This window comes from Sander vitreus, chromosome 6 (assembly GCF_031162955.1).
Source record: "Sander vitreus isolate 19-12246 chromosome 6, sanVit1, whole genome shotgun sequence".
NCBI lineage: Eukaryota > Metazoa > Chordata > Actinopteri > Perciformes > Percidae > Sander > Sander vitreus.
In genome coordinates, this window is record NC_135860.1 from 6,501,600 (window position 1) to 6,522,582 (window position 20,983).

The 20,983-nt window shown below is 40.7% G+C and overlaps 1 protein-coding gene across 3 annotated transcripts in view; it reads right to left on the reverse strand.

Moving 5' to 3' along the window:
• rgl2 (ral guanine nucleotide dissociation stimulator-like 2) overlaps window positions 1-20,753 on the reverse strand; it is a 36,750-nt gene extending 15,997 nt beyond the window's left edge. The window contains exons 1-9 of one of the 3 annotated variants that reach the window (XM_078252230.1): window positions 20,484-20,753; window positions 18,082-18,248; window positions 8,281-8,328; window positions 7,752-7,835; window positions 7,490-7,656; window positions 5,806-5,862; window positions 4,716-4,912; window positions 2,293-2,402; window positions 991-1,206 (exon numbers count right to left, since the gene is read on the reverse strand). In XM_078252230.1, the coding sequence (XP_078108356.1) occupies window positions 991-1,206; window positions 2,293-2,402; window positions 4,716-4,912; window positions 5,806-5,862; window positions 7,490-7,656; window positions 7,752-7,835; window positions 8,281-8,328; window positions 18,082-18,240 (1,038 nt within the window). In that variant the 5' untranslated portion in view covers window positions 18,241-18,248; window positions 20,484-20,753. Of the gene's footprint in view, window positions 1-990; window positions 1,207-2,292; window positions 2,403-4,715; window positions 4,913-5,805; window positions 5,863-7,489; window positions 7,657-7,751; window positions 7,836-8,280; window positions 8,329-11,007; window positions 11,098-11,213; window positions 11,437-18,081; window positions 18,249-20,483 lie in introns of those variants that run through there. The other 2 variants (XM_078252231.1, XM_078252232.1) reach the window with 2 other exon arrangements.
• Between the last annotated feature and the right edge of the window lie 230 nt (window positions 20,754-20,983).

A 20,983-nucleotide genomic window follows, 5' to 3' on the forward strand; every position in this document is an offset into this window, starting at 1 on the left:
CACACACACACACACACGGCAACTAAGAACACCTGTGGGTATGGGTCTGGCCGGTATTGAGTTACAGTGTCAGCCTGATGTGCTGAATAATGCATACTGCTAAAGAGGTTTGTCCCAAAACACGTTTTGGCAGAAAACCAGTGATACCTCACTTTGCCAAAGAGGATGTTGAAGTGTTTGTGAGTACGTGATGCAGCTTATTCACATATAAAGAGGCTCGGAAAGGAAAAAAGCCATAACAACCAAGGACAGGATATGTATGTATGTGTGTGTGTGTGTGTGTGTGTGTGTGTGTGTGTGTGTGTGTGTGTGTGTGTGTAACCTTAACACTGTTACAGAACTCCACATGTTAAACCACATGTCTCTTGTATAATACTGACTTGTTTTGAAGCAGATTCAAAGCTTAACTGTTTGCCTTGAGGTTGTACATCACATTTTATTGAATCAGCACATTTCTGGTATGTACTTTTCATGCAGAGTACATTTCCTTTTCCATTTTCTAAATGTGTACTGGAATTGAAAGCTACTTCTAGTATAAAATATGCAGATTTTTAATAATCACTCTTCTCAGTTTCTGCCAAAAGTGGTCGATCACCAAATGCACTCAAATAGAGAGAGCTATTTGTTGATTTGCTGCTGCTCTGTCCAGAAAATAACCATATATAAAGACTTGATTAATGTGTTTTGCCCATAGCTATTGATTATAGTGAAATTACTAGCACAGTCACAGAAGCAGAAACCAAGCAGACTGTGAATTTGTGATGGTATGTGCACAGTCAGAACTGAGAATAGGATTATGGTTAGGGGATTAATGGGGGTTTATTGTTGGGAAATGCACAGTTGAGGTTTTTGGAAAACACTGAAACCCCAACTGACATACTGTTAGCAATTTCACATCAAGAGGAGCAACATTTTGTCACTTCTAGTCTGTAAAAATGGCATGAAATCCCGCATTTTTAGAGCTGTGACTTTTGATTTTTGCATACTGACCTCTGCCACGCTGATCCATTTCTCCAGCAGTCGGGCTCTCTGCTGGCTGCGCAGTTTCGTAGGCCAAAGGCAGGATGCTAAAACTGCATTGGCCAACTTGTTGAACTGACGTATGGTGGCCCGGACAGACCAACAAACGCCTTCCCTCCCTTTCTTGTCTCTCTGCGACCACAGTGAGCCGAGGCAGTGGTACGGGACCAGACGGACAAACAGCTCCTGATAAGTGACAGCATATCGATCTATAAATAACAGTCTGTTTCCTGGAAATCAATATTCAAACCATGAAACCTGCACTTTGAGGAATTTCGTGCTGAGAGAGTTTGAGTTTTTGAGGGTGGCGCCTTTCTGTTGTGGTGTTTGCAGCCACGGTGGCTCACCTTACTATAAGTACCACTTTAATTCTGTGTATTCTACAGTTTTTTTCAATTGCTTACACACTAAAATTAAAACTTTCCCACAATTAGCAAAACCTTACACTCAAGGAGCAAAACACTGGCCTAGATTTGCACAACTGTAAGCACATTGGCAGCTTCACACGTTTTGCAAAACATTACACACAGTGATTTGCGAAACACTAAACACACTTGTATGCATTTGACGCAGAAATGTATCATGATGTCATTTCCTTGCAATTTCAAAGCAAAGGCTTTCAAATGAACACACCCATGAACCAATTGGTTAAACACAGCACCAGGTACGCAAACACATGATTGCTTAATTGTAGACACACCAATCAGGTTTAAGCACTATATAAAATGCAGCGTGTGTTTCATATGGTAACAAAATATGTTAAATTAGTGTATAGTTTTTGCAAGAGTGTTTCATTTTGCAAAGGGTCTGAGGTGTTCTGCTGATTGGGTGCGTGGTTGTGCTAATTGTGTGTAGTGTTTTGAAAAAGACGGTCCCTGTTTTCAAAATTGTGCTTAAGCAATTGAAAAAAACTGTAAACCAACAGCTGGTGTGGATAGCAAAAACACTGCAAATAAGTGACTACAAATTGATTCTATGTTCTATCTATCTATCAGTGAGTGAAATAGAGCAGAGAAAATATGAACGTATCCATATCAGGTGATTAAAGTTCATCACGATACAAAACAGGATGGTTCCAATTGTGGAAAGCAGACTATCTAATCTACGGAGTCAACATGAATTCAAAGCAGAGGTGCTGACTGTATCATGCAAACATACTCCGGAAATGTCAGAATAAACCAAATGACAATAGCTTTGCATTCACTGTAATTCAATTTCAGTATCATTGGTCAATATTTAGCATCACGCGAAACATGTTACAAGAAAACTCACTGTCTCTATTTTGGTGAGCTGCTCAGCGATGAGCGCTGCAGGGAATCCAAGGACGCTGGTGGGTTCAAACTTGGAGGCGTCAGGAGGAGGGCTGGTGAAACCGCTCTGATCTGCAAAAGGTGAAGCTGTTCAATGAAACTGTGGATTCAGAATACATTAGAAACACCTTAGTTTGTAGGCCCTATATATCTTTTCTATCCTTTAGTTCAGAGATCTTTAACAGTGGGTCCTCAGAGTTACTCCAGGGGGGCCGCCAAATCCTTGTTTGCTAATTTTTTAAATGTAAAACTTAAATGTCTGAGAACATACATTACAGTTTTTGACGATTGCTCACACACTGAAATCAAAAGTATTATGCAATTTTCAAAACTTTACACTCAAGAAGCAAAACATTGGCCCAGATGTGCACCACTATAAGCACAATGTCAGCTTCACACTTTTTGCAAAAACATACACACCCTGCCACACAAAACCCTAAACACACTTGTATACATTAGACACAGAAGTATATCATGATGTCACGTCCTTGCAATTCCAAAGCACTGACTGTCAAATTACCGCAACTATGAGCCAAACAGCCAACAGGTGCGTAAACATATGATTGCTTAATTGTAGACACACCATTCAGGTTTAAGCACTATACAAATGCAGCAGGTAAGTTCACCTGCCTTCAACCAAAATGAAAGGAGTCAGAAGAAGAGGGAGGGTGAAAGGGGGAATCCACAGAGGAGGAGAAGGAGGTAGAGGAAGAGGTACCCCTCATTCAGGCCATGGAGGACGCCTGTGAACAGGTTGACTTGCAGCTGTGCAAGGATGGATTCGACATTCAAGACGGTTCTTCCCACGTTGTCTTGCCAATGAGGATATCGCCTATGATATTGATGAAATTCTCTGGCCAGATCCAGCTAGGCAAAGAGATAATGTCTAGTATTTTGTGATTCTGATGACCAGATCTTTTTTTCTGTAATTGTAACCTGTACTGGATACAGTATTTTATGATTGTCTGTTGTTTGCTGAGCTAACAGTGTTATGCACACTACTGTAGTAGCTGTATGAAAACTGGGACATGTTTTGTTGTGATTTTCCATGTTGATATGTTGACTGATTTGGGTATATGGAGAGAAATAAATAATATTTGCCTCAGTCTGCAGCATTGGTCTTGGTGTAGTGTTTGGTGAACTTATTGTAAATTTGCACTCTCTGTGTACTTCATGTACAGTACTCTAATCACTGAGAAGTAGAATTGAAAAAAAGTGTTTTAGGTTAGCAACAGCAGTGTGTAACTGGTTCAAACTGAATTAAGTCATATGAAACACATCATGTGGTAACAAAATATGGATTTTATAAATTAGTGTATAGTTTTTTTGTATAGTTTCATTTTGCAAAAGGTCTGAGCTGTTCTGCTGATTGTGGTGTGTGGTTGTGCTAATTGTGTGTAGTGTTTTGAAAAACCGGTCCCTGCATTCAAAATAGTGCTTAAGCAATCAGAAAAAACTGTAATATGAAACCCTGTGTCATCCACATTTCACAATCCACAATGTTTAACATTAAAACATGATATATAAACAATGTATTTAAATATCCATCCACCCAGTTTAAAATGCAGCTCAGTTTTATACAATACATGTAGTAGGGGGTCCCTGTCTCTCTTTCAGATCTAAGAAAACGTTGAAGACCGCTGCTTTAGTTGCAGGAATCACTGTGTCCAGTGGAATCGTGTTTTGTTTTTGTTCCACAGAATCGTGGCTTTCTCAAGGAAAACTGCTTCATTGTCTAGTCATCTCAGGAAAACCTGAGGAAACTGGATAAATATCTCATTCTAATGAGAAAATGACTTTGTTATGTCGAGATAATGTGATTCTTCACTCGTGACCTCGAGATTACAGGATGAGAGAAAACAAGATTAGGGGTCAGTGCTAGTTGATCTGAAGCTGTATTAACACACAGCAGTGCTTTGAGCTAAATGCCAATACTAGCATGGCAACAAAGCTCACATTGACAATGCTAACAACATCATGTTTACCATGTTTAACATCTTAGCGTGTTAGCATGCTAACATTTTTGAATTAGCATTAAACACTAAGTACAGCAATTATTGCAACCATGGCCGCCTAACCTACAGTTTTCATAGCAGATTATTATTTTTAGTGTACAGGTACAAGTTTATAGTACAATGATCCCATTTTCAAGGACTTTAAACAACCTTCTACATGCACCTGGGTTCAGGAGAACACTAACAAACTGGCATGAAAAATATTATAATAATACACATAATACACTTCTCTAAGGAAGCCACAACCTTTTGCAATCTTTTGCAGCCTCAGTTTGGGATTTACACTGAGAAGACAAATGTATTTCTACATGAAAACCTCATCTAGCGAGGCCTTTACTGGTGTCATTTAAATCCCAGTTAAATTACAGACCTTTATGGGCGTCAGGGACCAGGGCTTTCTCGCTGACCTCCTCGGCTATCCTGAGGAAGCGAGCGCGGAGGTCGGCTGCAGACGAGGAGTCCTGGGGGAGGAGGGGAGCCAGGCGCAGCAGGCGAGAGGGCTCCCCCAAACTCTTAAAGTCTTCAGGATACTCAGAGAGCCACGTGCTAAACACAGTACACACCGCTCTGCAGGAATGAAGAGAGAAATGTTGAAGGAAAGGTGGCTTTAGAGAATGTCACTCTAAAACTTTGTGGGACAGAATATTAGAAACACGGCACAACGAGTCTTTTGTTTTTTAGCCTTGACCTCCGCACAGTTCAGCGGTCTGAGAATAAAAAGGTTCCTTATAGCGCTGTGTCGGTAAATCAGGTCATCAGGAAAGGAAAGAAACATTCTAAAATCAAACTTCAAGTTTTATGGGAGCAAAAGAAGGATCTGTTTGTGGTTTAAACCCTGAGGTGGTGCAGGTTGCCAGAAGCAGATAAACAAGCCGTTGCAGATTGGAATTGATTGAATATATTGATATTTTCCAACACAGCTAAAACATCGCCAAGAACTCACGTTCTCGAGGGGTTTAAACAAGAAAAGCAGCTTAGAGATGTGTATAATTTAGTGGAATAGGATCAAGATTGTGCTTGTGAAACATGCTGCCTTCAGAGTCTGACCATTTGTTAAGATAAATGCAGTTCAGCATCTTTTCCATTCGTTAGCCATCTTTATCTCAAAACACTCAAACAAATAGGCTGGTTGAGATTGTTTGCATTTCCTGTTGCTATCTCTTGTTTTTGTGTTTCTGCCCATGTTTACTTGTTTAATGTTAACGTGCCATTTAAAAAAAAAAAATCAACACTAATAATAATATTCCCTCAAAAACAGAAGCAAGAAGCGGAACTTTAGAGGATGTATTTATGGCACACACATCTCCACACTTATATTTAAGCACACACACACACACACACACACACACACACACACACACACACACACACACACACACACACACACACACACACACACAACACAGCATGTCACAGTAAAAGTTCCACAAAGATCATGGGGAGCATTTTCAAAAACTCACTTGTTGAAAGATTGTCTCGTCTGGCTCCTCTCACTGTCCCCAGGCGGGTTCTCCAATCTGTTCACAAAAAAGAAAAAGTTGGTGGAGCAGGAAAAAACAAAAAAACATAACTACCATTCAGCTTCAAATATGTGCATCTGCTGTGCTGTGTCATAAATAATACTCTTTGTGATAAATGTATTTATGGCTTGTTTTTCAGCAAGGGCTGTCCTGATGTTTACAGGTAGACTAAGAACATTGCCAGGAGTCTAAACTTTCCTTTGTGTTGCTTCTTTGAAAAAAACTTTGCAAACAGCTGTTTCATACAAATGCCTCCATTATTTAATAAAAACTTCATAACAGAACAAAAAACCCTTCACAGGCAAGTTTTTTGCCGAATTGTGGTTGCAGTTATTTTACCTAGGCACACAGGTGCTTCCTCCATTGTGAAAGTGTCTCTAAATGAAGTTACACAATTAATCTAGAGACTGTTTTCTACTGTTTAAATTACACTCAGCTTGAAGACAAATTGCAAAGCTAAACTAAAATCTGTTCATCTTGTGCAAATGGAAATTAGGTGTAAAGTAAATTGATCAACCAGTACATACCGACTATAATGTATGTAATTTATCTGCACTTTAGTATTTAGTACGCTAGCAGTGTGGCTCTGAAGATAGCAATGTCTGTTGGTTTGGTCCGCCACTTTATTTCAGACTGAAATATCTTAAGAACTATTGGATGGATTGCCATGGAATATGGTTCAGACGTTGATGGTTCCCAGATGACCAATCCTACTGATTTCTAGTGATCCTCTGACTTTTCCCCTAGAGCCACCATGAGGTTGACATTTGTTTTGAGAGAAATGTCTCAACAACTATTGGATGGATTGCCCCGAAATGTGGTACAAAAATGATGTACCCTTTAGGATGAATTGTAATCAGTTTGGTTATTCCCCCCTTGACTTTTCATCTAGCGCCATCATCAGGTCAAAATTTGACTTAGGCAACCTATAAAAACTTTGTTTTTTGTGGTAGCAAAAGGTTTGCATGCTAACACGCTAAACCGAGATGGTAAAAATGGTAAACATTATCCTGCTTAGCATCACAGTGTTTCCTGTGAGCATGTTAACGTGTTAACAAAAGCTTGAATCACAGCTAAGCCTCACAGAGCAGCTGAGCTAGCATGGCTGTAGACTCTTAGTCTTGCTTAAATGTAATGAATACAAGTGCTAATTTCTTAGCATGCTAACACACTAAAGTAAGAAGGTGAATATGGTAAACATTATACCTGCTAAAGTATGTTAGCAGCATGTTAGCATTGTCACTCTGAGCATGTTAGCATGTTGACGTTAGCTTAACCACAGAGCTGCTAGCATGGCTGTAGACTCTCAGTGTTGTTCTATTTGATGTGTTCCTCCTTAAGCAAGAGCAGAGTAATCCGAGTCTTGAATTCTCCATCACTTTTTTTTTTTTTGCTCCAACCAAACTCCCTCTGGACAGAGTCAGTCTGAGATTTCACCGCCTCACACTGCACAAACCCAGCCGGTAGGATGCTGACAACATCATTACACCTGAGACTGCTATCATACCAGTTATTTATCTTTTCATTTTTTGAAACCTGAAAGCCATATTCTCTTTTTAAGACAAAAGCAACAAATATAATTGTGTCATCAGAGATAAAAACAAACAAAAGAAACCTCTCCAACCTGTCAGACAGGATGTCCAGCACTCTTCCCGTGGAGGTGAAGGATCGATAGGTGGAGAGAAAGATGGTGATAAAGGAGGAGTCTCCCAGAGAAAAGGAGTGGAGGAGGTGACGCACCAGCTTCTCTTCTGTCCCTGCTTTTACACACTGAGAGCGGGAAAGCGCTGACTGGAGGAAGACAGGAAGGAAAAGAAAGGAAGGTAATGTCTGCAAATTGGAGGCCTTTTCACCTGCTCGCCTCCATTCAGTCACACATGACTCACCGTCACACTATTGGGGGCACCATGCTGCTGTTTGACCACCACTGTGTAGATCACTCCATCCTCCTCTTCCTCCACCACAGTGGACTGTAGAGCAGAGAAACCAGATTAAGACAGTGTTTATGTGTTGCAAAGAATGCATGAAAATCAGTATGAACTTTGAATTCTTTGAAAAGAGACTTGACATTGAGAGGAATAAACTGTTTTGCTCAGAAGATTTCTTTTACTGCTGACTAAACTAAACAGACTAACACCATTAGACGGTCTCATTAAAATGATTGAGACATAATCTGTTCAACAAGACACCCGACAGACACAAGACAGCCTATCAAGGTAAAAAAAAGAAAAAGAAAGAAAAAAAGGGGGGCAAAATCAAGCTGCTCTGAACTAATTTCTCACATGCTACATGGAGCTCTAACGATCCCGTTTTAGCCTCGGGGAAAGTCCCTGACACAGCTCTATTTTATACTTTTATCGGCTCACAGGCACATTATGTTGTGCTCGTACAATGTGCAACACACTCTGGACTTACCAGATCCAGAGGACAGTACCAGGTGGTCTTCATTGGTGAGGGCTCTGCCTGAAGAAGAGAACCAAACAAATCAGACGTTAAGACAAAATACCTTATTTGTTGTAAAAATAAAATAAAATATAGCATTATACCAAATGAGTGAATCAGCGGTAAAGCAACACATTATATAATCATTAAGTGTATCTGAGGCAGTGGTTGTGATTACATTTAGTCTTTAATATGAAGGCAAACTAATCCTGTCCCACCATCATAGACTGCATATACCCTTTAAGCAGACATTTTTTTTTAGCTTGTTTAATTTGGTGAATCACACAGTACGATGATGCAGAAAGGACAAAACTGCGTAAAATCAAGTCAAAGTCATGTCTCAAGTCAAAATTTGAGAAAACCTCTCAACAGACATCAACAATTTTGTTTTTTGTATTCCACAGGGAATCTAGCAACTCTCTAGTTTGTATATGTTTGACTGGACTTCATTTGGCGATAGACACGTTCATCGCTAATGTTATTAATGATGAAATCTTCAGCTGCGTAATACAGGGCCTCAAAGTCCCGAAAGATAACTTTCCTTTTTAATCCTATGCGCACAAGATAAAAAAAAAATCTTTCAGGACTTTGCGGGCTGTGTATGCACAAGATGCAACAAAGAATCAGAATTGTAATTAAATAGTCAATTAATGTTATACAGCACACACATTTTCAGCACTTATAAGCCATAACAACCTACACAGATTTTTCGTATATTATATCTAACATAATATAAATCATTAAACAAATAAATAATCTCTCAGTAGGTTGGTTAATCAGAGTTGAAATGGTACAGTGCAATAAAAGTTATATTTAGATTATCTCTCAACTTGGTTTTGCCCTTGTTGGTGCAATCCAGCATTGTATCTCCCAATCACACGCATATAAACCACAGAAAAACACCCCAGATTACACAAGCAAGAAGAAAAATAGAGGCTAATTAATAACACGCACTTATATATCCGTGTGTTGTTTAAAATGAAGCCTTCTTGCAGCCTAAAAACCACTTGAACTGCCTGTGCAATTAATGAATAACAGTCTTATCAACAACTACACACTGACACACACAGGTTATGTCGCAGACAGCCGATGACTCATAGCACTTTAATAGTAAGAAGAAGTGTGAGACGTTCAGTAGCACTGCAGAGACATTTGAATACGATCAGAACAGCCAGATGCCACAAAACTGCTTTCAATAACATTCTAAGCCACACGTTTTTAATGTCTTTAAAGCCCAGTGGTAGTTCATTTTTTAACTCAAGTGTCGTATTTAGGTACAGTTTTGAGATACTTCATAGTATTTTCATTCTATACAACTTTATACTTCTGCTTCACTACATTTCAGCAGCAAATATTGTACTTTTTACTGCGCTACATTTATCGGACAGCTGTTAGTTACTTTACAGACAAATTGTATTTTTTGTAAAATACAACATTTTGTAAAAGAGTAAACCAGTGGTTCCTTAACCTTTTTGGCTTGCGACCTTTTACAAAAAACTTTTTTTTTTTGCAGTTGGGGCCTGTTTCAGATGTCTATGAGTTGTTAGCACTTCTACCAAAGACATATTTTCCCTCTAAACTTCTCAGATGATTTCATTTAAATAAATGTTTTAGACCCGAAGAGGTTAAATGATGTAATAGCAAAAATTGTGTAGCACAATTTTGTTACTTCTTTCCTCTCCATTAATCCCCTTATGACCCCTCAGATTTATGTTGTGACCCTTTGTAGGGGCTGGATCCCAGGTTGGAGACTAGTGAAATAAGCTACCTAACTGTATATAAAGTACCAGCTACAACATTAATAAAATGTATCAGTGCATCAACTATTTCTGTGTTTTTGTGTTGACTAAGTTTAAGAAATCAGCAATGGGGGCGCCCGGATAGCGTTGGTAGAGTGGGCGCCCACATATAGAGGTTTACTCACTGACGCAGCGGGTCCAGGTTCGACCTGCGGCCCTTTGCTGCATGTCATTCCCCCTCTCTCTCCCTTTTCATTTCTTCAGCTGTCCTGTCAATAAAGGCCTAAAAATGGGTGTTTCTCAGCTGATATTGGCATCTTTTACTCATGCAAACAAATCTTTAACAGAATCAAAAAACATGAATAACTCAGGTCTAGTTGTTGTCCAGTGGTAGTTCGTACAGTAGCGGAGAATGAGTCTTATGTTGGGAATTGTCTGTTGTGGGTGGGGCTGAGCGTTTTGTTTACATCTAGATCACAGATTTTACATCTTAATAATACATCGATCAATATCGTTTTACACTCCTCCTGACACTGACACTTTCGCAACTGTGACTTTTTCCATCATAAAAAATGCATGAGCAGGACATTGTGTATGAAGTCATTCTTGTTGTCTGGCGAAATCTCCAGACAACTTAAGACGTATTGTACGTCGTCGTGACAACAAAACACGAGCAACACCTTGAAAACAAGACAAATACACCAAAAACACTTCTTATATAACCTTTTGACTGCTCAGCCTCTCGAAAAAGCTAATGCCCTGCCTTATATGTTCATTCATTTAGCATGACTAAATCACTGTGAGCTTTTCTCATATGCAAATTCAAAGTCACATATAAGCCAAGAAACATATTCATACATCAGCAGAAGGGCCTGAGTCCTTCTTTCCCCCCCTGTTCGACCTATGGTGTAATTAGTTGTAATAAGCATATGTTAGCCACTATTGGCCTCTTTCAAATTACCTTGGCTTGATCGAAGGTCAACGCTCCAAGCAGGCGCTTGTTACATTCTAAACGGATCCTACTGCCCTGAATAATATAGTCTGTGTGTCAAACCTGTTATTCTACCTGCTAGATTCTACGCAAATCTGCATGCGATTCTATCTTTCCAATGAAATCATCCCAAGCACACAAACACGTACACAGAAAAAAATGGTCACACAAGTTACCTTTCCCTCTGCAAGTCCAGACAGAGAGCAATCCCTCAGCTTCCTGGAAATCTTCAGGATGAAGCTACACATAGCATTTTCTCTATTATCTCTCATCTGTTGCGCCCTCTTTTTTCTCTCTCTCTCTCTCTCTCTTTCGATACTGTTATTTCACGGTGTGTGTGTCAGTTGACCTAGATCTGTCTTCATGTCTTTACCGTTTGCCTCTCAACGTCTTGTGGCTCTATATCACAAAGACACACCTGAAGCAGGAGCTAAGTCCGGCCCCTGCGAGCCTGCATCACCTGGGCACACCCATTGCACACACAAACACAGAGGAAGGGATATGTTGGTGTTGATAGCACAGCACTCATTTTCAGTGAGTCACTTTTTACCCATGGACACACATACAGACACAATGCTCACACAAATGCAGACCCTCATCAATAGACACACGCATGAGCACTTCCCTGCAAACACGCGTGCACGCACGCATGCACGCACACACTGTGAGACAAAGCCCTGAAGCTATGAAACAATACCCCCTCTCTTTCAATCCCTCCCCCCTACTCTCTTCTGCTCTCTAGTAGATGACCTTCCCATAGCCTACAAGTAGTTTGAGTATCATGTTTAATACACACTACAGCAAAACAACAATTAACTGAGAAGGATGCCATCTTATAACAGGTAAAAAAGTGCACAGCCTTCATACTGTATTGTTATTCAAAAGCCTGAGCTGCTGTTTGAGCAGGGAGAGGCTTGTAGCCTTGTAACGAGAGGTAACAAATGTTCAGACGGCCAGTGAACCAGGAAGCTAGCTGTGTTTATTTAAGGAGCTAATGACATCGCAGAGTGAAAAGCCATGTTAACTAGGTGGAGACACTGTGTGTGTGGAGGGCAGTTAGCTTATTAGTGTGCCAGCTTACATAACAACATATACAGAGCAACATTAGCTTCATCATTAGCGTTCATCTGGAGTCATCTGGAGTTATGTTTCGGTCAACCTGGCCATTGTGTGTACAATATTCACTCTCCTTTCAGCTCTGTTTTGGTCTTCACCAACTCCTGAAAACAATATGTGGCTCGTTAGCTAAATGCTCCACTATGTTCACCAGCTAGTTGCTATTTTTATCTGTCTGTAGTATAGTGCGAGTTTACCAGAGGGTTTGTTTGTGCTAAAAACAACAAGGAAATCAAGGTTGATGAAAACGAGACGTCTCAAACAGTGAAGTTGCTAAAACCAAAACAATGAGCTAAAATATGCTAAAATGCTAACTGCAGTTGGGTTTTAATTCTCTGTAGGTTTGTCATTACAAGCGACACCTTTCACATTCCTTTTTTAATATACAGAGAATACAATCATGTCTTAAAGCAGGGATCTTCAACAGGGGGTCCGGGACCCCTAGGGGGTCCTCAGAGTCAATGCAGGGGGTCCTCCAAATTAGTCTTAATTTTTGTAGTCTTAAGTCTTAACATGAATCTAACATATTATTAGCAAATATGAATTCCCACTGATGATAGGGTTACTGGCCTATACTGTAGGTAAGGTAGTCACTAAGGTCGTCATCCACAGATACAGGTTTTATAAATCATGGCAACATTTTTAGGGTATTTTAATAGCTTAATATTATATGCAAAAAATGTATGAGTAAAGGTTTTAGGCCGCCCTACATGTTATTTTAGACCCAGTTTTATATGCAACTTCATTTTATACAATATACAGTATGTAGTAGGGGGTCCCTGCTCTGTCTCTCTTTCAGTTAAAGGGTCCTTGGCTTAAAAAACATTAAAGTCTTAAAGTCAGGTCCTCCAGATGAATAGATGCTTACTTAACTGTAAAGATTGGGTTAAAGTGCTGACAGAAAAACTGAAGTGTGCAAAACGAAAATATAAAATAAAAAATAAAAAATTACATTCTATTCAAACTACTCCAGGACTGGATCAGTTAGTGGCGTCATGCGTCTGCTAACGAGCAATAGCCATCCTTGAAAGCCAGACTATACACAAAGTAAACAGTATTTACTCTGACTTTAAAACATTTGCACAGTTGGACATTATTCTCTGTAGCTATCATTAGGCCCTGCAAGACACAACCGGTACAATTTATTTTGGGTACATGGAAACTAATTGATACAATCAACAATTTTACTTAGCCTTGGATCATGCATTATGGTGGATGCGCTGAAACAAGAAAATTACAAAATTTTAATTTTCTTAAAACAAAGTGGGCCTGTCTATTGTAGTCCAATATTGATATGTTACTATGAAATAAAAAAATAAAAAAGTTCTTTACTTGAATCAAAATCGGAGACAGGAAACGCCAAATAAGATCCTCTAAACCAACAGTTGTTGCAGGGAGTCCGAATGAGATAACGCAGATGATACAGCAATAAGAGAATAGATAGTAACAGAACAAATAAAACCTGATGCAGAACATTTCTATGTATTATTCTGCTGAATCTAACTCAGAAAACGCAGGGAACATGTAGAAGCACGTGCAGGCAGTTAACAAGCAATTAAGTCTCGCTGAGATTAAATAGAATTGTTAACAGGACTTTAAATATAGCTTGTTTATAATACAGTATGATTTCCCCCCAAGCCACAGTCTTATTGCGTACTTATAGAAGTGTGAAAGTTATAGCCTTTAGCACTTTAAAAGTGACCCCATGCCCCTTTATCACAGACACAAAGAAAACTAGCCCTTCGCTTTGTTTCCTTATTCCAGAAAGAGCTGGTATAGTGAGGTCCTTGAGATAAAAGTATATTCAGTGGAGTGCCAATTGAGTTTGCCTTCTGAAACCAGGCTGAATGTGGGTCAGAGGAACCAGCCTTTTCTGTGGAGGAACTTTTCAAAGCGTAATAGATGTGTATAATTTGGAGTTCAGCTGTCTCATAGGCTGGCGGATAAGCATCATGATTATAGGCCACTGCAGTGGGTGGCATGACTTTGTTCTGGTGTGTAAAAAGACTCTGCAGCTGTTATTTTGTTATTTTTAGGTTTTATCAAAGCCAGTATTGGTTTTTCCCATATGTACCATTGTTGCTGTTGCCATATGTGACACTTTGTTTATGTTCTTTTCAAAGATGGGATCTTCTCTCAGAGCCCTAAGCGCTCCTTTTTCTTAACGTTCCACAACCCTCAGCTGCATGCAGGAAGTACATAATAAGTGGAGACAAACACAGGAAGCAGGACATACTGTCGTGTTGCGAAGCTATTTTTTTCCCTCTTTCCTTCCATCATAAGCCGAGGCTGTGTCAACCTCTCCTCCTGAAAAACTACGTTGGCTATTGGACGGCACCAGAAAAGCACCGGGCAGGAAGCCGACTCTCCATCTTCCACCCCCCCCCCCCAGTCTCAAAATACAACCAGTTCCAACTTTTTCCATTAAATAAATTCATATAGCTGAGCTTCTGCTTCGTACGCAAGTCTTTCCACTGGACAGGGGGGTCATAAATACATCTTCTGAAGCTTTAACATAACCACTGTTTTTTATGTGGTCCACAACCCAGACCCCTTCCTTCCTATCTTTCTCTCTGCTCCTCATGTCACGCTTTCATCTATGTATCCCTTGGTGCCCGTTATCTACTCTCTTTCAAGTAAAGCTCTGTGGCATTCAGCTCAAAGCTGTCCTATTCTCCCCAATAGGAAAAAAAATCCTCAGTTGGATGTGATTACGCTGTTAGATATCATCAGTCTGTGATGTTCTGCAAGTTAATCTGTAGGGAATAGTTGACTTTTTGGTGTTCGAACTTTGCCTGATTGCCTGACTGATTTCCACTAAAATGTCCAGATAACAGGGGTTAACTTGTTCCTGTCAGTCAAGTTAGTGGATTTATGAGGATATATACAGTAGCGAGCTAGCAAGCCAAAGTATGTGGACACCCGAACATTACACAACTATGTGATTGTTATTCCAAAACAATGCGCATTCATTTGCTGTTGTAGCCATATCCACTCTTCTAGTATATTCGACATTGGAACCTTGCTGCAGGGGATTTGCTACCAACAACTTTAAACACTTTCGCCTTCCTCCATGGTAAGACAACACATTCTACGAACTAGATAATATTTTAACACAACCTGGCCATCACAGGCGGTGTTCAAGTTCACCCCAAAGGTGCTGTCTGCTCTTTGAAACCATTATGTGCATTTGGGATTAGAGAAATACACCACCAAGCAAGTAAATTACATAATTATCTGTTATCTGTATTAACCATATTCTTTAGGGGTTTTTTTTTCATTTCAATCAACTAAACTAAACTTGAAAACACACTTTGTTTCTTTCACCTAGAATCTTCATTGTTCACTCAAGGTTTTCACTTCATGCATTTTGACTCACACATCCAAGTTTCCCTCATTAAAGAATCAACAAGTGGCAGTATTGGATTCCACTCGACAGACTGCACTTGGAGACGGCCTGTGATACTGGATACTGTTTATAGGGAGAGCGGGTGTACACCACATTGACCGGCCAAACCGCCACATACATTATTTACTGCGAGGTCCACAGCCGCCATGTGACACCAGCACGGAGGAAGTCTGCTCATTCGGAAAGACTTCTTTTTTTTTTTTTAGCTGCGAGGAGTTCCTTGCTAAGTAAAACCAAAGAGCAAGTGCAGGTCTTGTGTGGATGGGGCAAGATAGTTGGTCAGTAGGTCATCATGAATCGAGGGAAATGTTTTCTTACCAATATGGCTGTTGAGGTCTGAAGCTTTTTTTTACCACATGTGTAAGAGAGAAGAAAGCCTGCCCTCACGTGTAGACATCGAAAGATAAAACTGAACGATACTTTGCAGGAAAAAGACCCAAAACAACACTCCAACTGTGTGTAAAGTTCAACAATCTGAAAGCTTCTGATATGGCTCAACGAACCACACGTTGAAGTCACTAAACATTAACAGAGGTGAAAGATCGTGGGAAATTCACCTGTGCCATGAACCTTTTAACCTCTTCAGTTTCATTTCAACTTCGTCCATATTACAGTTATCCTGGAGTCTGTGCATTTCAGTGACAAACTCCTACAAGTTTACCCAACAAAAGACTTACACTTTTATGTGGAAAAGTGCAGAAAACATGTCACAAGACACAAGGGTCTACAGCCAAGCTAGCTGCTCTGTGAGACACACCTCTCTTCTACTCATTTCTCGGTTTGTACATCGTCGATTCCTTTCCTTGCCTCCTCTCCTCGCATCTAAGTCCCTCCCACGTGAGCAGAGGAGGCAAGGGGTGCTTTTTAATATGCTAACTTATGCTTCCTTGCATCCTCTCTCCTCGCGTCACCGGAAAATCTTTCCCCTTCGTCATCACAGAGGATCTTCCAATCCCTTAAATGCTCCTTGAGGAGACGAGGAACAAGGAGAGAGGAGGAGGAGCTTAGAGCGAGGAAACACAGGTGTATCCCACACGGAAGTCAAGTGACGCAATGTTTAAATGCCGGACCTCCACATGTTGGCACACATTTGAAACAGCACGTCATAAGTAATTAACGTCGCTTAAGACTGACACTATGCAACAAAAGATTTCTCATTTGGCAGCTTCGGCTCCTTCGTCCTTGTGTCTCTTCCTCGCATCACTCTCTTACATTCTCGCTGGGAGGAGCGAAGACACGAGGAAGAGACGCGAGTGAGGGAAGCGAGGAGACATGTTAGCATAATGAAAAGCACCCAAAGAAGAGATAAGAAGAGAGGAGTCGAGGCAACAGGCATTTGACAAAATGAGACGGCTCGCTTCGGAGCCCTCATTTTTAAGCAACGTCAATTAAATATGATGTGTGGCACAGCTGCCATGGTTTATATATTCCAGCTGTGTCATGCCTCTTTTATACATTACAGAATGCAAAGGATTCACCTGTACATCCTATCTCCTCTCTCCTCGAGATGCATTTTAAGAATTTAGACATCCTTCCAGATGGCACAATCGATTTCTGGATCACAGGCAGGAGGACGGAGGAGAGGAGATGAGGAGGCACAAAATAGAAAAATGAGGAGAGCCCACAGTGGTGCTTTAAGCTTAATGATAACATCAACATGCTAACATGCTCACAAAGACAATGCAAACATCCTGATGCTAAGCAGGTATAATGTTTACCATGTTCACCATCGTAGTTTAGCGTGTTAGCATGCTAACATTTGCTAAACACAAAGTAAGGCTGAAGCTAATGGAAATGTTGTTCGTTTTGCAGATATTTGGTCATAAACCTAAGTATTAGGCATATTAGAATTTTGGCATGATGGTGGCACTAGAAGAATTTATTCAGTTTTTGGAAAGTAACAGCATTTGGGTTACCCTGGTGGAAATATACTAAACACATACACACAAACACACACACACACTCACACCCACACACACACACACACACACACACACACACACAATAACACACACACACACACACACACACACACACACACACACACACACACACACACACACACACACACACACACACACACACACACACACACACACACATGCCATATTCATCTCTCTCTTACTGTCTGAATCACACTGACTGTATTCCCTCAGGGTTTTCTAAAAAAAACAGCCGACCGCATCTGCTGTTTATTCAAGAACCTGGTAGTCGAGCTCAGCGTGCACGGTTTCACAGAGGACCGTCCTAATTGCTGTTAGCGGTGTCGCCTAGGAGAGCCATGACAAATTCTAGTAAGAATTAAAGTTCTCTCATCGGCGTCATACCACTTTATTGTGTGAACAGAAGAAAATCTAATAAAGTGGATAGCAGGAGAGTGTCAGTACTCAAACTGTCGAACACCACAAAGAGTTCACAGAACAAAGCTCTGAGAAATCACCTTCATATCAAACTCTGTAACACGCTAAAGTGACAAAATGATGATTGTGTTTTACATGAGGCAGAAGGAAAACACTTACCTGTGAAGTTTCCAATTCATCGCTGCCGCTCCCCCTCCTTGATTGGTTGCTTGAGGTGCCGCTGTCAGGCGGTAAGGGCCGGTAGCCAATGAGAGGCACCTTGCTTGACTCCACCCCCGGCAGGTCATAACCTCCTGTTCGCATGTTACGGGGGAGCATGGTGCCAGCTGCCACAGACAGGAAGGACATGAGAAAATAAGTGTTTTGTGGTATCTTAGGCTGCGGTTCAGACAAACATCTTGTGAGTTAATTGGGATTAGACAACATGTTTATCATTAGTAATTACTAGTATTCTTATAGTTAGTATTAGTACGTTTTAAAGTAACATTTGAAGCTTACTATACTGTTTGCTATTATTCTCCTTACAAATCACTCACTAAGGCCAGGAGAGCACTGGCTTCCTGTGTTTAAAATAATTCATTTCAAAATATTACTATTGGTTTATAACTCACTGAATGGTTTACATACATTTGTAATCTGCTGCTACTGCAGGCCTACATTACGAACCGTCCACACCGAAACATGGAGAAGCTCGGTTTGTATGCACCACATATCTGAAACTAATATATTACATCTTATTTTTATCTCCTATTTTATTTTACTCTTCTTAAATGCTAAATTCATTTTAAATCGCCTTTTGTTTACTTTATATCTAAGGGATAGGATCACAATTTTCCAAGTCCAATAATCAGTTGCCCATATGAACACTGAAACAGGTTTTGCTTGTTGTAATCATTCCTGCCGTTCACCGGTGCAATAAAAAGATCGCTTTCAAATGTGTTTTCACTGTAAGTGATGGGGCACAAACTCCACAGTCCTCGTTCTGTTCTTCTATTGTATTTAAAAGATAATCTAAGCCTGATATGCTATCCTTTAATGCCTTTTTATGGCTTATGTAAAGCACTCTGAATTGCTTTGTTGCTGAAAGGTACTATACAAATACGCTGGCCTTTCCTTACCTTAGTGGATACATTTCTAAACTTTGAGGTAGGTAGATAATAGATGGATAGAATGAACTTTTAATGATCACAATAAAGTCGGATTAGAACAGCAACACATGCCAATACATGTATTGCCACTTTTATTTCAGTGTTTGAGTCCTTGTTTGTTACTAGCTAACTATCTGAACCTGCTAAAGATCAACGTTGGACAGTTTATCAGGCTCAGGTTTGACTTACAAAAACAGTAGAGCAACCTTTGAGTGCACATTCTAAACATTTGAAATGAAAGGAACACACTGCAGTAAGTTAATGGCAGCATGGAGGCCATTTCATGGTTGATTTGTTTAACACATTCATAGTGCCCCACCGCATGTCAGGATTTGCATAGCAACCCTCCTTCCATTTCCCTTTCCTTGCTTTGGTATTTGGATGGCCATAAAGATAAACATCTCGTAAACACTGTTTCAGGAAGAGAGGTGTATGGGAAAGAGAGAGAGAGAGAGAGATAGAGAGGTGATACAGTAGAAAGTGCTATTGAAATGCTCAACTATGGATTAATTACATGTTGATGAATGTGTGTGTTAAAGTTTCTTTTGACTTTTCTGAGGAAAAACATGCAGAATGGCAGTCAGGTGGCTGCTGTAACTGAAAGGCCACAGAATCAATCCTCTAAAGAGCCTGCTGGCACTTCAATCCTGGTCAAAATTTCCTTCGAGGACCCCCTATCCGCTCTCACAGCTCTGGTTAAGAAAGAGCAGGGGCTAAAAAGCCTCAAGTGTGATATAAAAATGTGCTGGCACTCCCAACTTACCATTGTGCTTTTGTCTTGGACTCCTGCAGCTTTGTAGCATTTGTGAAACACTTCCTTTCTCCTACGTGATCATTTCTGTAGTTTTGTAATTTGGCTAAATTTAATCTTGCTTAAGAAACTAGTTTGCAGTCTGCATGACAGAGGGAGAGACACGCAGGCCTGCAGGGAAAACAAGTCAAAAACTGTGCAGTTTATGCCATGACCAACGGCCATGCAGAGGTCTGAATGCCTGCTATTCACTGGATCTGACCAAAGCAAACAGAGCACATATGACTGAGGAAAACAAACACATACTGTACAGCTGTAACTAGGTTACAGCCTAGTCACACCCCATAATGCTACTTTTCTGCTCAATAAATGCCGCCATAGGGTGGTGCTACAGTTATGCTCAGTCCTACTGATAGCTTATTGTCACAATGTAGGCTGGATGATGAGAATAAAGCCTGACAGTGTGAGGGCTGTAAAAGTTTGAGCGTGCTGACACTCCTATTAAAACACACAATACTGACCAATGGTGAAATGTGCTTTCACTATGAGTCACACACTGACACGATCGCCCTGGAAATGTAAAAAATAAAAATAAAAAATAAAAGGTGATCAAATGAACCAAATAGAGGAAGAGAAGTGAGTGAAGCTGTAAATCAACTTACTTATAACCAAGTGGCATTCGCAGGATGTGGGTTATCCAACTGTGGTCAGCTGGATTCAGGCAACATTGGGTGGCCTCTGGTGCTGCTGGATCTGTGGCCGGCTCAGCTGAGGAGAGTCGCGCCCATCTGTACGACCGTCACCGACGACAACGACGAGAGAGTCTCCGTCCACCGCCTCGCCCCCCACCCTCTCTCCTCTCTATCAGTATCCCCGCACCGCTCGTCTGTCCAGCCTTCAGCAGCTGATAGCGCACTTTGGCCAAGCTGCAAACTCCCTCTCCTCTCCTCCTCCTCCTCCCCCCCCCCCCCCCCCCTCTCTCTCTCTCTCTCTCTCTCTCTCTCTCTCTCTCTCTCTCTCTCTCTCTCTCTCTTTATGACGTCGCAGTTCCTGTATGTTGTGGACTCATCGCTTTGGCAACAGCACCGTCTCTCTGGGTGCTACACAGTGTACAGCAGACCGGCTCCAATACACCGCTCCTCCGGGGAAGTGTGACTTCAGG